We start from the raw sequence: 21409 nt of genomic DNA, 5'->3' as shown, positions 1-21409 counted from the left end.
CTCCTTCCTTCTTTTCTTCCTTCCTTCCTTCCTTCCTTCCTTCCTTCCTTCCATCCCCTCTAGACTAAAATAATGAACAGTGGAAGGCACCTTCTCTTCTCTTCCTCTTTAAACCTCTCTTTCTTCCCTAGTTGTCACTCACATTTGCAGGCATCTGGAGCAGAGAAGGGTCTCTGAAGGTCCCGGTAGAAGCCAGGCTTGCACCGCTGGCAGTGTTGTCCTTCTGTGTTGTGCTGACAGTTGTCACACACTCCACCACTCCGATTTCCCGATGCTCTCCATACATCCTTGTCAAAGTGACAAGTGTCAGCATGGCCATTGCACTTGCAGGCTGGGAAAGAGGAGAGAAGGAAAGCACATGATGAAAAATGAGACAGGAATGCCAGCTGTGATGGGGCTTTTTGACACTCAGAGCATTAAGGCGTAGTCAGGGTAAACTGGGTATCTGTTTTTAAAACACTGCAATTTCAAAGACCTTTTATGTCCTAAGGAAACTGACAAAGTTAAAACTTGTTTGTTAAGCAAAGGAACTGTGGAACATCACTAATTTCCAGGGTGGAGATTTTTATTAGAGAGGAAGTTCTACAGACCAAAATGTCTTACTTCTCTGCAAAGAGTAAAGCTGCAAAATCCCTACAGTGATCATGGCCTGTCTCTGGGCATCCCCCGGCTTCATCCCGATTGCTTTAATGAGTAACCAGTTTAACCAGCTGATAGCTCGAAAACTAGTACAACATGACCACTTATGAAAGCGATACTGCCTCCTCAGATTTTCCTTTGGCCCTCTCTTGGGATCTCTCCTTTGCCTACAGGGTATACCTCGTCTTACATGCATATGTAAGCATACCATATCTCCCAGATTAGACTAGAAATTGCATGAGGTCAGGAGCCATATGTTTCATCCCTGTTTCCTCAGTGCTTAGCCCAATGCCTTGAATACAGGGGCTTAATAAGTGCTTGCTGAATTTGGATTGGCCTAAGCTAACACTCAGGAGTGACTTCCAAAAGTTCTGGTCAAAATGAAACAAATATAAATAGTGATTGTTCTTGGAATAATATTTCTGAGGTGTAGCTGAACTAGAGAATATGAAGTTAGGGTAGAGAAATCAAGTTCCCATTGTAAGCCAGCTACCCTATCTCTCAAGTACTAATTTTCCTAGAAATATTTCACAGATTATCTTTCAACAGATTCAAGAAATATACTCTTTTCTTTTTATTGATTGAACTTAAATGAGTGACTGGTTTCTATGGGAAGGGCCAGAATGGCACTCTAGGAAATGGGGAAAAAATCTGTAAATTATTTTAAGAGAGTCAAAATAAAAATATAAACTTCCTCACTGACTGCAATTCTGCTTTAAAACATTCCTGCCATTGTTTTTTCAGTGTTTTCTTAATATATGATGGTACTAGGTCAGATTCTCAATTTAAAAAACTCTAAAAAAACATGATAAGGAACATAGAAACCATTATGATTTCAGATATATAGGTAGGGGCAATCGTTAACATTTCTTATAAACAAAATAAGGGTCATATCCTTAATTGAAGCCTGAAAAGAAGGGGCTCACAATACCTAGCTTTAAATCTTATAGATACTAGGAAAATCTAAGTTTCTGTCAATACCAGAACTTGGTGGCCAGTGGTTGGGGCAGGTTGAGACTGAGACTCTGAGGATAGATGGATCTGCCAAAATAAGGCGAGCAATCCTAGCAGTGAACACTAGGAGGGAGTCCAAGCAGATGGTTGGGGAACATAACAATAAACAGTAGGTAGTGATCAAAGTAGACAGACGAATGGCATGGGGAGAGCAACACTGGGTAAGAGGAGACTATTCCTGCAAACAGGCTGTGTACAGCATCAGTGCATCCAGGTGGGGAAGACAGTGAGTAGTAGGGAGCAGGCAGGCAATCAGTTTGGGGAGACCTAGCATCAGGAAACAAGGACCTAGCCCAGAGGACTGGGTGTAGGGGACAGAGCTTTAGTACCTAGTGAGAATAAGGCCTCAGGGCTGTAGGACAAGGTAGAAAGAGAGAAATATAAGAATAGTTGAACAAGACAGGGCTCTGTTATTAGTACTGGGCTAACAAGGTGGGGGACTTAGTCACAATGAACCATTGTGAGAACTAGGATACAAAGTGAACATGAGTAAAACCAGTAGGGATTGTTTCATTTTTGTCTTTGTCCCACATGCCTACCCTGGTGCTTGGCACACAATAGGCATTTAGTAAATGCATGATGAAGGGATACTGGATTTTTCTCCTCTGTAGGAGAATAAACAGGATAAATCCATGAAGGTCAGGCTGCCTACAGGAATATGTCTGATATTTGATGTTAATTCAATTCCCTAGAGAGAAATTAGCACCAACTATAGAGGAAACATTAAGGAATCATAATTCTAGTCATCAAGCTCATAGTCATGGCCTAGAACAAATGCTTTAGTTAGAGGTGTCCTCCCATATCAGCAGTTGGCAAACTGCCCAGGTCTCTGTAATTATCCTGTTTGGGCTCCATGCATTATTAGCCAGTGCTATAGGCTGCTCATCTATGACCTCGATCAGGAATCCCCTTAACAAAAATAAAAATAAAAAAAGAAAAAGATTTTTTCCCTAGAGATTTTGAAATTTATAGGATATTTTAAAAAGTACAGAAGCTTGACTAAGATGGAAAAATTGGAGGTGAAGTTGCAGAAGTGGAGCAAGCAAATGGTTGGAGCTATCATGGTTTACCCCCTCCCCAGCTCCCTTCCTCGACCACCTTCTCAGGGCTGTACCGGGGGAAATGCACCCTCACTCATGGCTGCCCAGGACAGGGCAACACAGTTTATGATTTGGAATCTGGTTTATCATCCAAAGTACCCTTGAGGAAATCTTTTTCTTTGTCTGGGACATTGTGGCAGTTTTGATCACATACTTCATATATCTAGCCATCCTGCTTTACAAAGCCAATCAATTAATTCAAAAAGTATTAATTAAGAGCCTTTTAAGTGTTGTGTACTGTGCTAGGCCTGAAGACACAAATAAAATGAAATAATCCCCATTCTTTAGGAATTTACTTTCTCATGGGGGGGGAACAAGTACGAAATAAGTATAGACAGAATAAATTCAAAAAGAATGTACACAAATAAATAGAAATCAATGAAAAAGGCAATGGACTGAGAACTTTCCTCAAAGCCAAGATGACCTAGGTTCAAGACCTGCCTCTAAGGCACACTGACTGTGTGACCTTGGATCATTCATTTAATATCTCGATATCCTAGGAAATGCTATAGAACTATAAATTATAAAGTAATAATAATAATGAGAACTAAGCATTACATAGCAATATATGTATTTTACATATATTCTCATTTTACAGATAAAGAAACTGAGGCAGAAAGAAATTTAAGTGACTTGCCAAAGACCACACAGTTAATAAGTGTCTGGGACTGACTTTGAACTCGGATCTTCCTGACTCTGGATTTAGCACTCTGTTCACTGCAAAACCCAGAGGATCTGCCTTGCTTGAGGAAATTCCATCACCAAGGAGTGAGTTCCCTATACCAGTGAAATTACAGGAATCATCTCTATCTGTATTCTTAAGTATAAAGTAGGGTGAGCAGTAGCAATTGGGGAGGGATGAGGAAAATCTTCCCTAGAAGGTTGTGCTTCAGTTGTGAATTGAAGGAAAACAGAGGTTCTATGGGACAGAAGGGAGGTTGTCCAAGCATGGGGGAAGCCAGTACAAAAGAACAGAGATGGGAGCTGGGACGGCTCTTGGGAGGAGCAGAGAGAGGGCTGGACTGGAGAGTGCTGGAGGAGGAATGAGATGCAATGGGGCTGGAAACACAGGCTGGAGCCAGGTTATGAGAAGCTTTAAAACCCAAATAAAGGGGTCTATTCTGTATCCCTGAAGTGACAGGGAGACACTGGAGTTTACCGAATAAGGGGAGTCATAGTTCAGTTAAGGAAAATCGTCTTAGCAACTCTGTGGAGAATGGACTGGAAGGAGACCAGGGATACCAACTGATACACAGACCAATTAGGATAAATTAGCAAAAATCTACATGACAAGTGATGAGAGCTTGTGTGAGTGGAGAGAAGGATCAGATGCTAGAGATATGAAAACAGAAATGTCAAGATGTGGCAACTGATGAGATCTGTGGAGTGAGGGGGACCGAGGAGTCCAGGATAATGCTGAGGTTCTGAACCTGGAATGTCAGAAGAGTGGGGGTGTCCTTGAAAGAAACAGGCATGTTTGAAAGAGGGTTATGCTTGGGGGAAGAAAGAGAATCCTTTCTGTTTTGGGTGTGTTGAATTTGAGATGTTTCCAAGACATCCAGTTTGAGAAGTCCAACAGGTAGCTGCTGATGTGGGATTTAAGCCCAGGGGAGGGTCTGGGACTCTCCAGATACACAGATCTGGAAGTCACAGGCATGGAGAAAGAATTCAACCAAAGGGAATTGATGAGGTCACGAAGAAAGAAAGAGTGAAGAGAGAAGAGGGGTCCAGGACAGACCCTTGGGGGAATACCATGAGCATATTTGGAGACAAAGGAAGGAATGAGGTTGGGAATCAGAGAAAGAAGATGATTGAGACTGCAATTTGCTGGAGAAGAGAGGAGGAGATGAGATCATTGGGGCTAATGTTACCAAGGAAAGGGCCTCATTGGCAGAGACTGTGGGGAAGGAGGAGAGAGTGCAGAATGTCAAGGGATTATAGAATAAATGACAGTATAGAACTGAATTGCTTAAATAGAGGGTTGAGATTTGGAAGGGGGAAATATTAAGTGAAAATTGGGACAATTCCATAAGAAAGTATAGAGGAGTGAAAGGATTGAAGATTTTGATAAGTGTGAAAAACAGGTTTAGGGGGGATGAGGCATAAAGAGAGATGGCATGATAGGAGGTTATGGTCCCATACAGGAATGCAAAGTCTTTGACTGAGGAAGTGGAACATGTGCACTAATGGAGGAGTCCAAGGTATGACCACCCCTCTGTGAGGTTTGCGTGGCATGGAGAAGCAGGTCATGGGATTAATACCGGGCTCCTACAGAGGATCTAAGCAAAGTCACCAACTCCTGGCAGCTTTACAAACTGCCAGTTTCCAATGGTTGATGCTTTGGTTGGGGGGTGCCATGGGCCATGTTGGAAGAAGGTAGAATCGTCTGTCTTCTTCTACCCTGCTGCCTCTAAAGACTCAGGAGACCAGTGTGCCTAGAAGAGTATGGTACAAAGAAGGCTTCTGCATGTCTGGGATTTGTCACTTACTTACTTCTGCATTCATTTGGGGCCCCCGTCTTGCCGTTAGCAGCCTGCCAGGGCCGGTCGTTGTAGAAGGGGGCACAGTGCTGGCAGTGGGAGCCTGCGGTGTTGTGCTTACACGTACACTTTCCATGCACCTACAACAAAAATAAATCAGAGACATGACTGCAGGGGGTGCCAGGGAAGAGATGGCTTCCCACAATCTAAGACACAGTGTCTGGCTCTCCCCTCTTGATGTTTAGTTGCTTTGAAGGATTAATTGCAATCCCAGCAGATCCTGTGTTCAGTGTATTTGGGGATTTTTGAAGATTGAATAACACCTTTTTTTTCTGATTGTTGGATGTGTGGTCCTAACTTAACATGTCACAAACAGAGCCATTTTTCAGTGTGTACTGAAGGCATCGTAAGGCAAATTAACCCAGAGATCTGTAATCGAACCAACCAAAAAATATTTACTGAATATCTACTATGGGGAAGGTACTAGGCTTGGGTGATACAAAGAAATACATGTTTTTGTTATTGCTACAGAAGTACTAGGGGAGTTCTGAGGAGGATGGACTGGCCAAGGATGGTTAGCAGAAATGGATCTGAAAAGCTAGAATCTCCAGAGATGGGAAGGCATCATAAAGGGAGGGAATTGCAGGAACAAAAGTGTGAACATGAGGAAGCAGAAGTCATCTTTGTGGAGACTAGTTATTTTTCAGCACATCTGAAATGCTGTGAATGGACACAGGGATAACACTTCAAGCACTGATGGCAAAAAAACCAAAAGAAAGCAACAATCTATGGCTTTAAGATCTGCAAAGCACTTTACTTATGATCCTTCATGTGATCCACGTGGTCTTCATGACAACCCTGGGAGGTAGGAGCTATTATTAACCCCATTTTACAGATGAGGAAACTGAGGTTAGAAAAGGGTAGGTAACTTGCCCAGGGTCACCCATCTAAGTGTCAGCTCTTTCTGAGCCTAAGTCCAAGAGCACTCTATCTACTGACCCACCTTGCTGGCCTAAAATTCAAAACCAGGTGAAAGGGTCTTAAGGTAAGATAGACACCCTTGGAATTCAATCTGGAAATTGATCTCTCAAAATAACATCTAGCTCTCACTGATTCATGATCTCAGGGATTGTTTTTTTCTTAAGAGTTTTCTTTCTTTTGGTACCTTTTCCATGAAATAAGTGGTCCTTACAACTAAAATGTTAATTTATATTTGAAATCACCATTAACCATAACCATGTGATAATTATAATATGCTCTATAGGGTTAAAAATATCACAGAATGCATGTGGAAATATCTTCTAGGCTCAAGAATTACCCTGATCTGAGGAACATCGATCTAAATGTGCATGGCATATAAAGCAAAGATTTTTCCTGGTATTCTTAGAATAAGAGGAAATAGAGTCATCACTCTGGGGAGAAAGCCTGGTGGAGTGGAATGGGCACTGTATCTGGAACTAGAGAACCTGGATTCCGATCCTAGTGCTGTCAGTTACTAACAGTCTGACTTCAGGCGACTCTCTCTCTCTTTCCTCATCCGAAAAATGTGAATAATACTTGCAATACTTATACCTGCCCAGGTTGTAGTGAAGAAAGTACTTTCGCAAAGTGCTATGTAAATATTAATTATATCACTGAGGAAAGTTATTTTCTATTGATGTAACTGTATTGTGTGATGCAGAGCTTCTCTGATTGCTTTTAAATAGAATAGTGCTCTATAAGCAGCAAGCACTTAATATTTTTTTGAATAAATTTGTTTGTTGAATGAACAGCCTCTTTATTACTCAAGGGACAGAAAAAAAGGTTGGTTTTGTTTTCTTTTGTTAAAATGGGAGAAATGTGGACTGAGGTTGAGCAATAATATAACTCCATGTGGTCATGATGCTACAAGTCTCTTAAGTATATTTTAGAGATGCTCAGCTACCACCATTGTCAGCTTTGGCCACCAATTGAGTGGCAGTGTAGCACAGTGAAAAGAATGAACCCCAGGGGCAGCTAGGTGGCATAGTGAGTAGAGCACTGGCCCTGGAGTCAGGAGGACCTGAGTTCAAATCCGGCCTCAGACACTTGACACATTTACTAGCTGTGTGACCTTGGGCAAGTCACTTAACCCCAATTGCCCTGCCTTCCCCTCTCCAAAAAAAAAGCAAAAAAAAGAATGAACCCCAAATTGAAGCCCTTCAGACTTATTCTCTAACACTGAGTATCCCCCAGGGCTCTGTCCTGGGTCCTCTTCTCTTCTCTCTCTAGACTATTTCCCTTGGAAATCTTATCAGCTCCCATGGATTCAATGACTCTGAAGCTACTTATTCAACCCCAATCTCTCTCCTGAGGCAGTTAATTGGCACAGTGGATGGAGTGCTGGAGTTGGAAAGAACTGAGTTCAAATACAGCCTCAAACACTTACTAGCTGTGTAACTTTGGGCAAGTCACCTAACTTCTGTTTGCCTTAATCCAATGGAGAAGGAAACGGCAAACCATTCCAGTATCTTTGCCAAGAAAACCCTATGGACAGTATAGTCCACAGGGTCACGAAGAGTCAGACACGACTGAATGACAATAAATAACTTCTCTCCTAGCCTCCGGTTTTGCATCTCCAGCTCCCTGGGGAACATCTTCAACTAGATGTCCCATAAGCACGTTCCAAACTGAACCTATTAGCTTTCCTCTTGACTCTCTCTTCCTCCTAACTTTTGTATTATTACAGAGGCACCAACAACATCCCAGTCACATAGGCTCAGCCCCTCGGTGTCCTTCCGCACTCTCTCTCCTACTTCCCACACCCACTCTGTTGCCAAGGCCTGGTGATGCGCTCTTTGCATTGTATATAGCCCCTTCTTTCCTTTGACACTGCAACTACTCTGGTACAGGCCCTTGCCACCTCACCCCAGGCCTATTACAGAAGCCTATGGGTTTTTCTACCTGCCTCAAGTCTCTCCCCACTCCAGTCCATCCCTCACTCAGCTATTAAAGTGACTTTCCTAACGCACAAGTCTGACCATGTCACCTCTCCTATTCAATAAGCCCCTGTGGCTCCCTATTATTACTTCTGGGATCAGACATAAAACCCTCTGTTTAGTACTCATAACCTGGCCCTCTCCCACCTTTTCAGACTTACACCCTACTCCCCACAACGCACCCCATCATCCAGTGACATTGGCCTCCTTGCCGTTCCTTGCACCAGACACTCCAGCTCCCAGCTCCAGACATTTTCCCTTCCTGATCCCCATGCCTGGAATGCTCTCCCTCCTCATCTTTGTCTCCTGGCTTCCTTCAAGCCCCATCTAAAATCCCACTGTCCAAGAGAAGCCTTTCCTAATGTTTCTTCATGCTAGTGCCTTGCTTATGTTGGTTATCTCCAATTTGTTCTGTTTATATATTGTTTGTATAGAGTTGGTGCTTAACACATACTTGTTACCTGACTTCCAGACTAAGCTCCAAGCCTCCTGTACCAGTTGGGCCGTGGAGGCTAAATGAGATAATCCGTGTCAAAGTGCCTTGATGTAACCATTAAGTGGTATATGAAAAGCTATAAGACGCAACGAATAGAGAACTGGTTTTGGAGGCAGAAAGAGTTCAAGTTCACCTCTGACACATTCTAGGGCTGTGTGACCTGGTGCTAGTCACCTGAGCCCTCAGTGTCCCAGGTAACTCTCTACAACTAAAACTTGCAGAGTACGTGCTCTCTTGCTAGATTGATAGAAGGAATGGTCTCAGTGGGAGTTCCCTAGACCAATGTAATCACAGTTCAGGACTCCACCTCCCCCCCAACAAAGTGCTTCGTAATTGTTGGTTATCCCTAAGCCAAGAATTTTCCTCTTTGGTCTCAGGTCCTCCACACCTGGGTTACAATTTCCAATTGAGGACTTAGCTCTTCTCAGACATGATTTTTTCAGTGTGTCCATGGGTTTGTAAGCATTCTCTGTACAGGTCCAGCCAAGCCCGATACCACTTGTTTCCACGTTTTTCAGCAACTGAAGTGCCCTGCCAAGCTGAACATGTGGGCCACTTCCAGTGCTTCTGAAGAGTGAAAGTTATGCCCAGGTATTTCCTTCTTCAATTTTTTGCAGAGGTGTTTAGACCTGTTATTGCTATTAGGTCTATTTTTATTCAGCTTTTTCACTTCTCAGGAATGAGAAGTAAATTTGTCTCATCACAGAACTTCTGCACCAGGAGTTTGTTCAATAAAGACCATATGCTTTCGTGTTGGGCTTTTGATTATTCAATGCTCTTTTCAAACAAAAGAGAATCTTGGAGAAAGGCACTAAGTGAAAATTCTTTAAGCTTGAAGAACCAGGTCAGTATTGAAGACATGATGATGTAGCTGGAGAAGAGCAGCAGAAAGGGTAGGGGAAGGAGAGATGCTCTAAGAACACAGTGTTGATACCTTGATCTTGCTGTGCCTGGCACATAGGAAGAGCTTAATGAATACTTTTAAAATTAAGTCTCTGTTGTGTCAAATCTGTTGAAATGGCTGGGTAGAATTAGAGTCAGAATTCCTAGAATAAACCGTATCTATTCCATCATGATTAAGAAAGGGCATCAAAGAGGGCATTGATTAGGGAGGGCACAGGAGGATATATTAATAGAGGTGGGAACATTGGATAAAGAATCTATAATGGGGATAATCACAGGGAGGGAATCCTCCTCCCCTATATGCTCAGGCTTGACTATGTATGGGTGCAGCTGAGTACTGAGCTCCTCAGTTGTCTTCTGGTGAGCCAGGTATGCTCCATGGGGTGTGCCAGGGAAGAGAGCGGTAGGGGGACTGGGGAGGGTGGGAGGGTTGTAATTACCTGAACTAAAAATAGAATAAATAAATGTTATGTGTCTCAAGCATCTTGACGAAGTCCCTCTGTCACTAGAGAAAGGAGTCAAATCTCACTGCTTAAAATTCCATTACAACTGCAATATTTATATAACAAGATTTCCAAGCCAGCAACACTATTTCATAGTGTTAGTTACACACAGCTGTTATGTTGCTTGATGTAGCCACAGGAGTGTCTGACAGGCTGTAACTGCACTGGGAATGATGCACAATGCAGCTAGCTGCCTATAAGAAATAAGACTCTGAGAGCCCCCTGCCACCTCTTGCACAGGACCCATTAGTGAGGAGCTGCCAAACTCTGAGACAGGGGAAAAGGCCCAATGCACAGGAATGGTTAATGGTGGGAAATAAGGGGTACATGGAGGGTAGGAGCAGCAGCAAAAGCAACACAAGCTGAAATAAGTCTAATCAAGTAGTGACTTCCTCCTCTGCCTCTATTTAGGAACCTAGAAAGGGCCTGGGACTGGCTGGCTGACACAGAAACTCGTTTCTTTAGGGCTGAACAACTTATTTCTTAGCTTAGCACAGTCCTCAAAAAAGGGAGAACCAGGGACCTCCATTCCTATCATGCTGGGGTTACCCCACTTCTTGTACACCCGTTTGCATCAGTGTTACTCCAACTGAATGGTCCACTGGGGTCTGGGTCCCAGGAACAGTGTTTTGTCTTTGCATTTCTGGGGGAAAGCAGAAGTCTTGAGTCAGGTCCTTCTTTGTTTAGGGGGTACTCAGAGGAACTGGGCTCTTGACCTTGTTTTTGTTAGAGTGGGAAATCATCATCATGATGATAAGTGGCCCCAGACTAGGCTAGTGGGCCTTTTTACTCAAGTGCAGCTCTAAGGTCCCTCCTTCCCCCTCATTGGTATAGCACCCTGACACATATTCCAAGAAATCCCTGACACAACAAAATCTTAGTACAAGAAAGTAAACTGGAGAGTCCCTTATACTCTGTTGTTATAGAATCTGCCATGGAATCAGGTGGTTTTTCTATTGAAAAGGATGTCCCTGGTGAGGTAGCTAGGAAATGTCCGAGGTGGAATTTGAACCTAGATGTCTCCTGACTCCACTATAGACACTGCCTCTACTTTGTTTTTGTTATGCTCTTGTATAATAACAGAGGTTTGTAGAACATCACGTTGTGGTCAGGGACCTCACAGATATCTGGCTCTACCTCCTGACTTTTAGGTGACTTACCGCATGAGCACCATAGAACAGAATAGATGCTGCCACTGGCAGCATCTGCCCCTGCCCCCACCAGCTGACTAGAACCAATCCCTCAATACTTATTGATTGACAACTAAGTACAAGGCACTATGGTTTATGCTGTGGGGAATACAAAGAAGTGTAAGACACAGACTCCGCCCACAAGCAGCTTAGGGAAGGAAGACACATATGCAAGAAAAAGTCTACTAACAACACAAGGTAAGAAGTGGTTAAAGTCCAAATAAGTGAGCAAAAGAATAGTAGAATGGTTCAGAAAAGGGAGAAATTGGTGGAGGAAGTAGAGTTTGAGCTAGACCTTGAAGGGTGGAGAGGAATTCTATCACCAAAGAAGGGGGTGGGGCGAGGGAGAGTGCATTCTGCTTATTAAGAACCAAGACAGCAAAGGCATGAAGGTGGAATAAAAAAGGGTATGTGGCTGGTGCTGAGAGTTCATGTCGAGCAATTGGAGAAGAAGTTGGAGAGTCAGTATACAGTTCGACAGTTCAGGGTCCTGAATATCAAACTAAGGCTTTGGGGCTTTGTCGTGAAGAGCCATTTTAAGTTTTTGAACATGGGAGTGATGCACATGTTTCTTTGGCTCTTCCTTCGGTCCTCCTTTACATTGCTCTCCCACACTTCTCTCTTTTCATTTCTTTTCTCCAGTGTATGCCCCAGGATTGTGTGTGGGCTCCAAAGGCATAAAAATGGCAATCAGCATTCAAAAAGGACCTCTTTTTATTATCTCCACCTTGTACCATTTTTGATCTTGGATTTGTCTAGTCTCTTTCCGCTTAAGAGTTTGTCTTAGGCTATGAATTCCAGACTTGGGAGGCCATAGGCATCCCAGACATTGAGGGTCACCTCATCAAACATTCACATGTATCACGAGATGCTGAAGACGGGTCATTTCCCTCCCTCTTCCCCCCACTCCCACCCCCCAGGGAGGACCTCAGAGCATTCCCTTGCTCCCACATGCTGAGGATTTGGAGAAACCTCCCAGGGTCTGAATAATGTCTGCCCAGCAAATTTTTTTGCATACAGAAAAATTCAGGGAGCTGTCATTTTGACAAGGTACCAAAAATAGCTGTAAATCATTACCTAGAGTATTTAAAACAAGAAATCCTTCCTCAGCGATACAACTATTGCTGTTCAAGCTTGAGAGATCACCTACAATTTGATGCTCGTGAAGAATGTGCAAGTAAAACTAGGTCTTCATTGAAAAAAAAAAGACACTTCAAGAAGAAGAGACCTTGAGTATACTAAACTGATCTGACCTGGTCCACAAATAAGTAGAGAAGGATCAGGCAAATGGGGTTAGGTAAACAATGCCTGGGACTGGCCTTAAGTACAACTACTGAAGAAGAACTCCGTGCCTATCTGTAGAGTTGCAAGGTTTCAGATCTAACTTTAACGACTGGATTGCAATTCCCTTTTGTTACCAACCTTCTTTGATATCCTGTGAGTTCTTTAAGGTCCCTGTTAGACTGGGAATTCTTTATTCTTCTCTGTTGATGTCAAAAGTCTCCCTGCCCAAATCCAGTAGAGTTTGTTTGTTACTGATTGGTGTCCCATGCAAGAGAGGTAAGCCTCCCACAATTGTCTGTTCTTATCAGACTACAACTGGTTTGTCCATTCAACAAGCATTGGAGAAGCAACCATGTGCAGGTGAGGAACTATGATTTGCAATTTGGGTGCACAAAGACAAGAGGGGCCTTGCCTTCGAGGAGCTTAACTTCTACTAGGAGGATAGAACCTGCTCCTGCGTAAGTGTGAGCAAAGTAATTTTAAGAGGTAGATAATGCCCACCACTGGGGGAAGAAGGAAAGGCCTGTAGGCAATGGTAGTGAGGCTTGGCTTTGAAGGAAGTCAGGGATTCTCCTAAGGTAGAAGTGAGGAAGGAGGGTATTCCAGACATGTAGGACTCCGTATGCAAAGGCATGGAGGTGGGGATGTTATGAACAGCAATTAAGCTAGTCTGACTAGAACAGAAAGTAATGAGAACTCATTGCAAGAGTCAACTATTATAGCTGAATACTGTGTTCAGTTATAGGCTCCCAATTTTGGGAAAGACATGGATAAATAGGAACATTCCAAAGGAAGGCAACCAGGGGACTAGAAACCATGTAATATGAAGGTTGGTTGACAGAAATGGTTATATTTAGCCAGAAGGAAAAAAAAGACTGAGGGTGGGGGAGAAGGTTTGAGGTTGACAGACTGGGGGGGGGGGCAGGGAGTTGATAGTTATCTCTAAATATTTGAAAGGCTGTCAAGTGGAAGAAGGATTAGATTTAAGTCTCTGCAGCTCCAGAGGGCAGAACTAAGACCAATGGGTAGAAATGAAAAGGAATCAGATTTCTCTACACATTAGGAAGCACCTTCTGAATAAAATTGTTCAAAACTGTAATTATTTGCTTTGTTAAATAGGGAGCCCTCTGCTAGTGGAAGTGTCTAAGTGACGCTAGAGAATGACCTGTAAAGTATACTATAGGAAGCCGCACTCTTAAGGTCTCTTCTAACACATGACTCTAGGAATGAGACTTTCTTCTTGGTCATTTTTATAACTGTTTTGATCCAGAGACTCCTACAAGCTTGTGCCTAGAATAACAGGTAACCAGAAATCTAATGTAAAGAAAAGAGATCCTCTGGTTCAAACAATATGTTTATTAATCCTCAGCTACTTTGGTAACAGAGGTCATATGGGAGAGTCATGCACAGTTTGGATGAATGATTTGGCTTTTCTGGGCCTTACTTTATTTGTATTATGAGGCTGCTGGACTAGGTTCAAGATTCTGAGCCTGAGTCTGCAGCGGAGGGTAGGATAACTTTCCTATGAGTGAGCACTGAAGGGTGGGAGGAACCACTCTAGAACTGTTCCTGAGTAGAGAAGAATTGCTGAGGCATAGCATCATGCTTTTCCTGCAATTAGCCCCACACGCTACCAGTTAGGATTGTATTTTTCAGTATCCCATAAGAAGGAAACACAAGTGCCTATTTCTCCCTTTTAACCCCTAGTACGTGGCTGCCATTGAGATTTGCCATACATATGCCAGAGTGACAGTAACTACACCCCCCAAAATGGCGATCCATCTTTCTCATAGCACACATTTCTCCCCACTCTATTCCACTTTTCAGACTCTCCTTGAACCTGAATGAAGACTTTTCCAGCCAGTAAGCAGTGTTAAAAACAATGGCCTTCTGGCTTCCAAGATAGGTTACCCATTCTTTTGATAGTGATTTATGCTACAGAAATTCACCAAAATAGGATCAGAAAGGCTGGGAGCCAATGTGGTCTATGCTTCTGGAGAAATTAACAGAATCATTTTGGGAGTGGACATGGAATAAGTTTCTGATATCTTTTCTAGGAAAGATCACTGGATCCCAGATCTAGAGCTGGAGAGATCTCAGAGGCCACCTAGTCTCACCCCCTTATTTTAAGGCCCAGAGAAAATATAAAGAGCTCATATTTAAATGTTTGTTGAATTGAATTTCCCACTTATTCCTGCCCTATTGAAACTATAATGGAAGTGGATGGGAATATTTTATTTGCTTTATAATCAATTTTTCGGGAACATATCTAATATGTAACATCAGGTCATGAATTGATGTTATTACTGCACCAGCTTCTGTTCCATGTTATTTTTATTCATTAGCTTATAATTTGGGATTCCATGCAAAAATGTCAATTACTTTACTCCATATTAAAATTAGAATTTCAAGAAATGGAAGATGGAAATGGTGCCTTATCTATAGCTCCCACCACCAAATGCCTATTTAAAGATGACTAGCAATTAATGAACTGCCATCTTATGAGAATAAATTATTTAAAACTAGGAAATATCTAACCAGTAACTTGGATATGATGTGAATGGGGAAAAATATTTTTAAAAGAGGCAGTGTGTCCCTTTTAAAGAAAAGATTTAACTCCTAAGAAAATGAGTATTTTACGCACGAAAAGATACAAATGACAATAATAGGCTAGTGTGTTGAAACCTGCTCTTTTCATTAAGGACAAGAAACATGATCAACAATGTAATGACATGGCCCTTCATGGAAAAAAATGCCTTGTGAGAAATTCTAACTTTTATTGAGGAAAATATGCCTTCTTTGAACTAGGAGTTTGGACTTATGATTTAACAGAGGAGAGGTTACAATGGAGAACATAAAAGCATAACTGAGTCTAAAGGCAAAGGTTGCTTGAGACACCTTGAAGGAGTTAGGGATAAACAGTAAGTATCCACAATACTTGTCTATTAAGATGATACACGGAAGTAATAACGTAGACAATTGAACAACCCTCTTTTGTGTTCTCTAATATATATTTGATTCTAGAGGAAATGGCTTTGTCAAGACCATGTGGGCAGTGAGAAAATGAAGGTAGGCCTAGAGAAAAACATTATTATGGTCAAAGTAATGGCTTGTCCACAGTTTCCCAAATCTCTCTCTCTCTCTCTCTCTCTCTCTCACTATCCATTACTGAATTAGAAATTCCACTCAAGATTTTATTCCTTTGAGTCTTGTAGACTCTTCTGTCATCTGGAGTAATTTATTAAAATGCAAGTACCCCAGGAAGGGAAACATCTTAAACTCACCATCAGCTAAGAGTTGAAGGAGATTATGGCTACTAACCGCTTTGTCTGTATCCTCGAACAGAACACCTAATCTTTGTATAGGGGAGACAGGAGTTGTCAAAAGAGAGGAAAGATGGAAGGGGGAAAGATTAAAAAGCAAGATGAAAGGATGCCAATGAAAAACTTTGCCTACCTTGAAATTTTGCCTAGGACTGGTCCTAGTTAGATGACATAAGAAACGTGGATCAGGTGAATGTAAGAAAATTTTATCAATAAAGAGCAAGATTTCAGTCTGGGGTTTAGAAAATCTCCACAACTATTCACATGATTAATTCTGTCTAGAATCTGACTTATTGAGTTTGATATCACTTTTTTTCCACTTTACTAGGAAGTACAGAATCCTAGTTGGATATATTGGGGTGTCTTTAGCAGACTATACCCTTGGGCTACCTGGTAATGTATGTCTGAAGAATATTTGGCTTTTTAAAAGGTTCCACGGTCCAGAGTGTATCTTCTAAGGAGCACATTTGTTGTAAGGGTTACCCTGGTCCACGTATCTGGGTCAGGAAGGCATGAATAATTCTCATCTTGGTTTAATATTTGAGGTCCATTATAAATTCACGTCAGCCCCCATCCAAATCACTGGTCAGTCTTGGGAGCTCAAAGGTAGATTCCACAATCCTCCTAAGGAGTGGGTCTTCTGGATCTAAGTGACACATTTCAGTGTCTCTTAGGGGCACTTCTGGCTTTTTGGAAGTATTTATCAGCCCCAGCTCAACATACATGAAATTTATTTTTAAATGTTAACAACAGAAGTGTGAATAGGATCCTAATAAATGAATTCACAATCTCTTCTTCCCTACTGGGACCATTAACCCACCATGTCTATATAAGCGATTACTATTCTTATCACATAAGACTGGCAACATTTTAGGAACTTCCTCTCATGTAACAGAAGGCTTTTGTAGTCAGTTTTTATTTATGTTATAAAGATGACAAACGATAATATCATGAATAGCCAAATGTTTGAAATGAGGCCTTTTCATATTTAGCTTGCTGGCGTATTTCCATTTTTTCATGTACAAACGTCTGTATGCCCTAAAGCTTTCATTTGTATGTCCAAATGTCAGTTCATTTGCTATGTGAATACTATTGGAATAGGAAACCAGGATCTCTAAGGGTGCTTAGAAATAGTACAATCTTTTCCTTTCTACCAAAAAAACAAAAACAAAAATCCCCAAACAAAAAAAAAACAACAACTTCATACATTCCAATTAACTGGCACAAATTCAGAGAGCTTGAAATTGTTGTTTGGTTGTAATATGACGATTAGAATAAGCAACTAGAAATCAAGATTTGTGGTTTATGTAATTCAACATATATCACAGCCCACCCCAGGGAGTAGCATGGTTTAGTGCAGAGGTTCTTAACCTGGGGTCTATGAACTTGAAAATTTTTTTTATTTCAATATTTTTGGCTTCTTTTGTTATCCTATGTATTTTATTTTGTGCATTTAAGAACATTATTCCAGGGGAGTCCATAGGCTTTAACCAAAAGGGTCAATGATACAAAAAAAGGTTAAGAATCCTTGATTAATGAATAGAGGACTGCACTTATGAGTGAGGGAAACCTGGGTTCAAATCCCATTTGTGACTATGATTAGTAGTGCAACCACGGTAAAGTCTTAACCTTTTTTAGTTCCTAATCTATTAAGTGCCTCTCAGGAACGAGAATTCTTAAATTATCTACTTCACAGGGACATTGTGAGGGACAAATTTTAAAGCACTATTGTCTGCAGAAAGAAAAAAGGCAGAACTCGTCCAAGGACAGAGAAAATTTTGCTCAATATGCATGACTTAAAAAACAAGTCAATTATAAGCCAGCACTTTTTGGGGCTTAAAAACAGCACCACTTTGAAGTTAACAGATGAAAGAATGTTTAAAATATTGCAATAATTTTTAACTTATATCTACCTCAATAAAGGTGTTTTTAGAGTAGGGTATAGTTTGAATTCTGGGTTCCTAGGAGAAAACTATGGGAAGGGATTTCTCACCCTTTTCTCATCTTTAAGAGAGCAAAGAAGGGGCCTACCTTTTCTAGGCTGAGGACCTTACTTGTATTTATGGCCAGAAACTCAGAAGTAGAAATATTACCTCTTTTGGAAAACATAAGACTGTCTTTTCCATGCATATTTTGTTAATTAACAAATCATATTTCTGCCATGCCTTATCTTACTACATAAAGTGAGCTAATGATGCTTTCTATCACATTTACTTGAAGATTTACTTTGAAAGATGCCATTTCAAAGTCCATGATTGCAGCTAAGCAGGTTTGAGTACCCTACATTTTCAAGAACTTAATTCCAGTAGTTTCCTCTTTTTTCGGGATCATCAGGCACTATATCTTCCCTCTGGGCACTGTAATAAATATTTCTGCCATAAAAATGCAAATAGCATTGAATTAAAAATTGTAATGCCCAGGAGGGTTATGAAGATTACACTTAGATAAGATCACACTATTGCTTACTTGGGAGATTTTTCTGTTATTACTTCACTGCATAGGCCTGTTCCTTATTTGTTCTTTGTGTATCATGTTACTAGGTGAGCATGGTGCATTTGGTACCTTTGTTGTTGACGCACTAAGGAAGTCAAAGCAGCTGAGCTGTGGAATAGGGCAGTAACAGCTGGGAAGAGCCCCAAGAACTGCACCTCCCCCAACAACTCCAGGGCTTCTTGTAGGCAGCACAGAGAAGCAGACCCTTGGAGCTAGTGTGTTTGCAAGGCCAGTGTAATCAACCACTGGTGCAGAGCTGATTCTCTCAGAAAGAGGAAGGGAAGAGCTAGACAGTGGGCTAAATGAGACCTCTTTGTGATGAGGGAGTGTGGCTTCAGAAATCCCTGTTTTTCCTGAGTGGCTGCCCCTGGATGTTTCAATGACATCCCTGGGATAATAAGTCTTGTGCACTAGGCTGTGGCATGAACTGTCTTAGGTTTTGGGCACAAAGAATACTGAAAGATTTGATAATGATGCATTTGTCATAAGATGAATATCACAAGTAATTTTTCTGTCCCATCAGATTAAAAAAATATACCTACCTACATTTCTCATTTATCAAAGACACATAATGCACACATGTATCTAAAGATATGAGCCTAGAGTACAAACACTTTTGTGTGTATATGTGTGTGATGTGTTTGGTAAATTACCAAGGTGCTCATCTAGAATCACCAGGTCAGTGGCCCACCTGATGCTGGGTTTGGCACCCCCACCCCCCAATTTTTTTAAACCTAATTAGCTTGTAGTACTCATGAATTAAGAAGCCAATAAATGACAGTTGCCAGGTATCATGTATTGTAACTGAAATTGAATGTCATTCATTCTGTATTTCAATCACATGGCCCACATGCATAGATTTTGGATGACGTGGTGTCTGCCAAAAACTTTGGCTGCCTCAGTACACAGTACTAAAATCCCAGGGTACCCATATGTTGCTATTTCTGACCTAAGGATAACAGCAGTTGATTTTGTTTGTTGTTTAGTCATTTTCTCAGTTGACCACCTTTTGGCCAAGATACTGGGGTGGTTTGCCATTTCCTTCTCCAGCTTGTTTTACAGATGAGGACACTGAGGCAAACAGAGTTAAGTGACTTGCCCAGGGTCACACAGCCAGTAAGTATTCGAGGACATATTTGAACTTAGGAAGAGGAGTCTTCCTGACTCCAGGACCCACCCTCTATACACTGTGCCACCTAGCTGCTCTTAATACCAACTGACAGCATTGCCCATTTGTCTAATGTTTCTCTATTTCTTTGCTGCTGAATCTCCTGCCCTAGGTGTGGAATGATATCTCACCTCTTTTCTGTCTCTTAGGAACCTTGAATTATCTCTATTTATATACAAGATTGTATCATCTCAGTAGAATGTAAGTTCTTTGAGGACAGGTACTGTTTAAAAAAAACCTTTTTTGTTCTTTATCTCCAGTGCCTAGCACTATTCCTTGCACATTTTTGAATTCAATTGATAACTGATAACTATATCCTTGACACCTTGTGGGCCTATTCTCTTGGATGAGCATCTGTGTTGTTCCAGGACCCTGGTACTAATCATCTAAGTGGGGGCTTATATCTATGGTCAGATTCTGCCATGAAATTGGGAAGGTCAATATGTAAAACTTTGGGGGCGGTGAGGCTGCAGGACTCCTGGACTTGGAATGAGAAGACCTGGGCTCCAATTCTACCCTGGACATTTATGTTAGCTGTGTGACTTTGGGCAACTACTTGAGTTCCCTGTATTTCAGTTTCCTCAATTACAAAGTGAGGGGTTGGTTTTGAATGCTTCTAAGATCCTTCCCAGCTCTCAATCTCTGAACTGATGAATCTGGATCTCTGGATTTTAAAAATATATTGGGAAGTTCTATAGCGTCCACCCTCTACCTTGCCTAAAGATCAACACTGGTGCAAAGTAGCGGGGCTAAAGTTAGGAAATTAGTAGGTCTAACCATCTTTGCTGAAGCTTTCCTCACCACCATTCACTGCAATTTATACAGATCCACCAAAGTAGCATACAGAACTTGCTCTAAGCTTGGATAAGGAGTTTGATGGGTGTTTTTTTTAAAGTCAAAAGCCTCGCTACCTGCGACAAGTTACTAGGACAGTTACTACAATGACCACCAAAATCCATGTTTCTCTGCTCCTTTTATTTAATCTCAACTAAGGGTTGTTTTCATGCTCCCCCTTAAGCTTGTCTTTCCACACTTCTTTGACTTTTTCAAGGTCACAAAGCGATTCAGTGGCAAGGCTGGGAAAAGAACTCCCAAGAGACTCCCAAAATACCAGAAGCCTCCATCTCAGAGGAGTGATGTAAGCAGAAAGATGTTTGTCTACTACAACCACCTACAAGACATATTAAGGGCCTTTTAGGGTATACATTCCTTAGTGGGTGAACACGAACCCTGACAACTTCTATTTCTATGAAGCCCATTTATACTGAATAAGTTTATGGAAATGATAAACAACAACAACAACAACAACAACATATAGCTTATAGTATCATATTATATAGTCATTAATCTGGCAGTTATTAATAAAAAATTAGGAAAGTGAGAGAAAGAAGAGTCTACTATAGTACAATTCATTTTGTAAGCAACCACTGACAACTGACAGGCAGTATTTGACAAGAGATTGGGGAAAGCTTTTTTTTTTTTTTAGAATTCCTGGAGACACTTTATTGGGGAAAGCTTTTGTGTTTTTATTCTCGATATCTTGAGAAATAAAAGGCATTTATTTTGTAATGATCTGGGGGTAAGGTAGAAGCCATTAGAGTTACTGCAGGGGCATTCCTAAGTATATTTTCTTCATTAACATGGAGACCTTCACTTTTCACTGTGTTCACATAGCTTTGAGTTGTCTTAAAGAAAAATTCATGGTCACGCACTATTTTGTATTCTTTCACAATGTTTTTCTAAGCTTACATTTTCCACTCTTTTCCTTTTTTTCTTGACAGCTCTATTTGACTGCCACTATACTGTGCAAAAGCTGTTACAAAAGTTGACTTGTTTAAGATAAATGAGCCACTGAGTAT

At 41.3% G+C, this 21409-nt stretch overlaps 1 protein-coding gene across 4 annotated transcripts in view; it reads right to left on the bottom strand.

Annotated features, from left to right (window-relative positions):
* The window catches only part of NTN4 (netrin 4), a 247983-nt gene that overhangs the window by 49550 nt on the left and 177024 nt on the right, over positions 1-21409 (bottom strand). For all 4 annotated transcript variants that reach the window (XM_036759925.1, XM_036759923.1, XM_036759924.1 and 1 more), the window contains exons 4-5: positions 5247-5373; positions 143-331 (exon numbers count right to left, since the gene is read on the bottom strand). In XM_036759925.1, coding sequence (XP_036615820.1) covers positions 143-331; positions 5247-5373 — 316 coding nt within the window. The remainder of the gene's footprint in view (positions 1-142; positions 332-5246; positions 5374-21409) is intronic.

Source organism: Trichosurus vulpecula, chromosome 5 (assembly GCF_011100635.1).
Source record: "Trichosurus vulpecula isolate mTriVul1 chromosome 5, mTriVul1.pri, whole genome shotgun sequence".
Taxonomy (NCBI): Eukaryota; Metazoa; Chordata; class Mammalia; order Diprotodontia; family Phalangeridae; genus Trichosurus; species Trichosurus vulpecula.
Note: the sequence above shows the minus strand (reverse complement) of the source record. Positions and strands in the feature narration are given on the sequence as shown.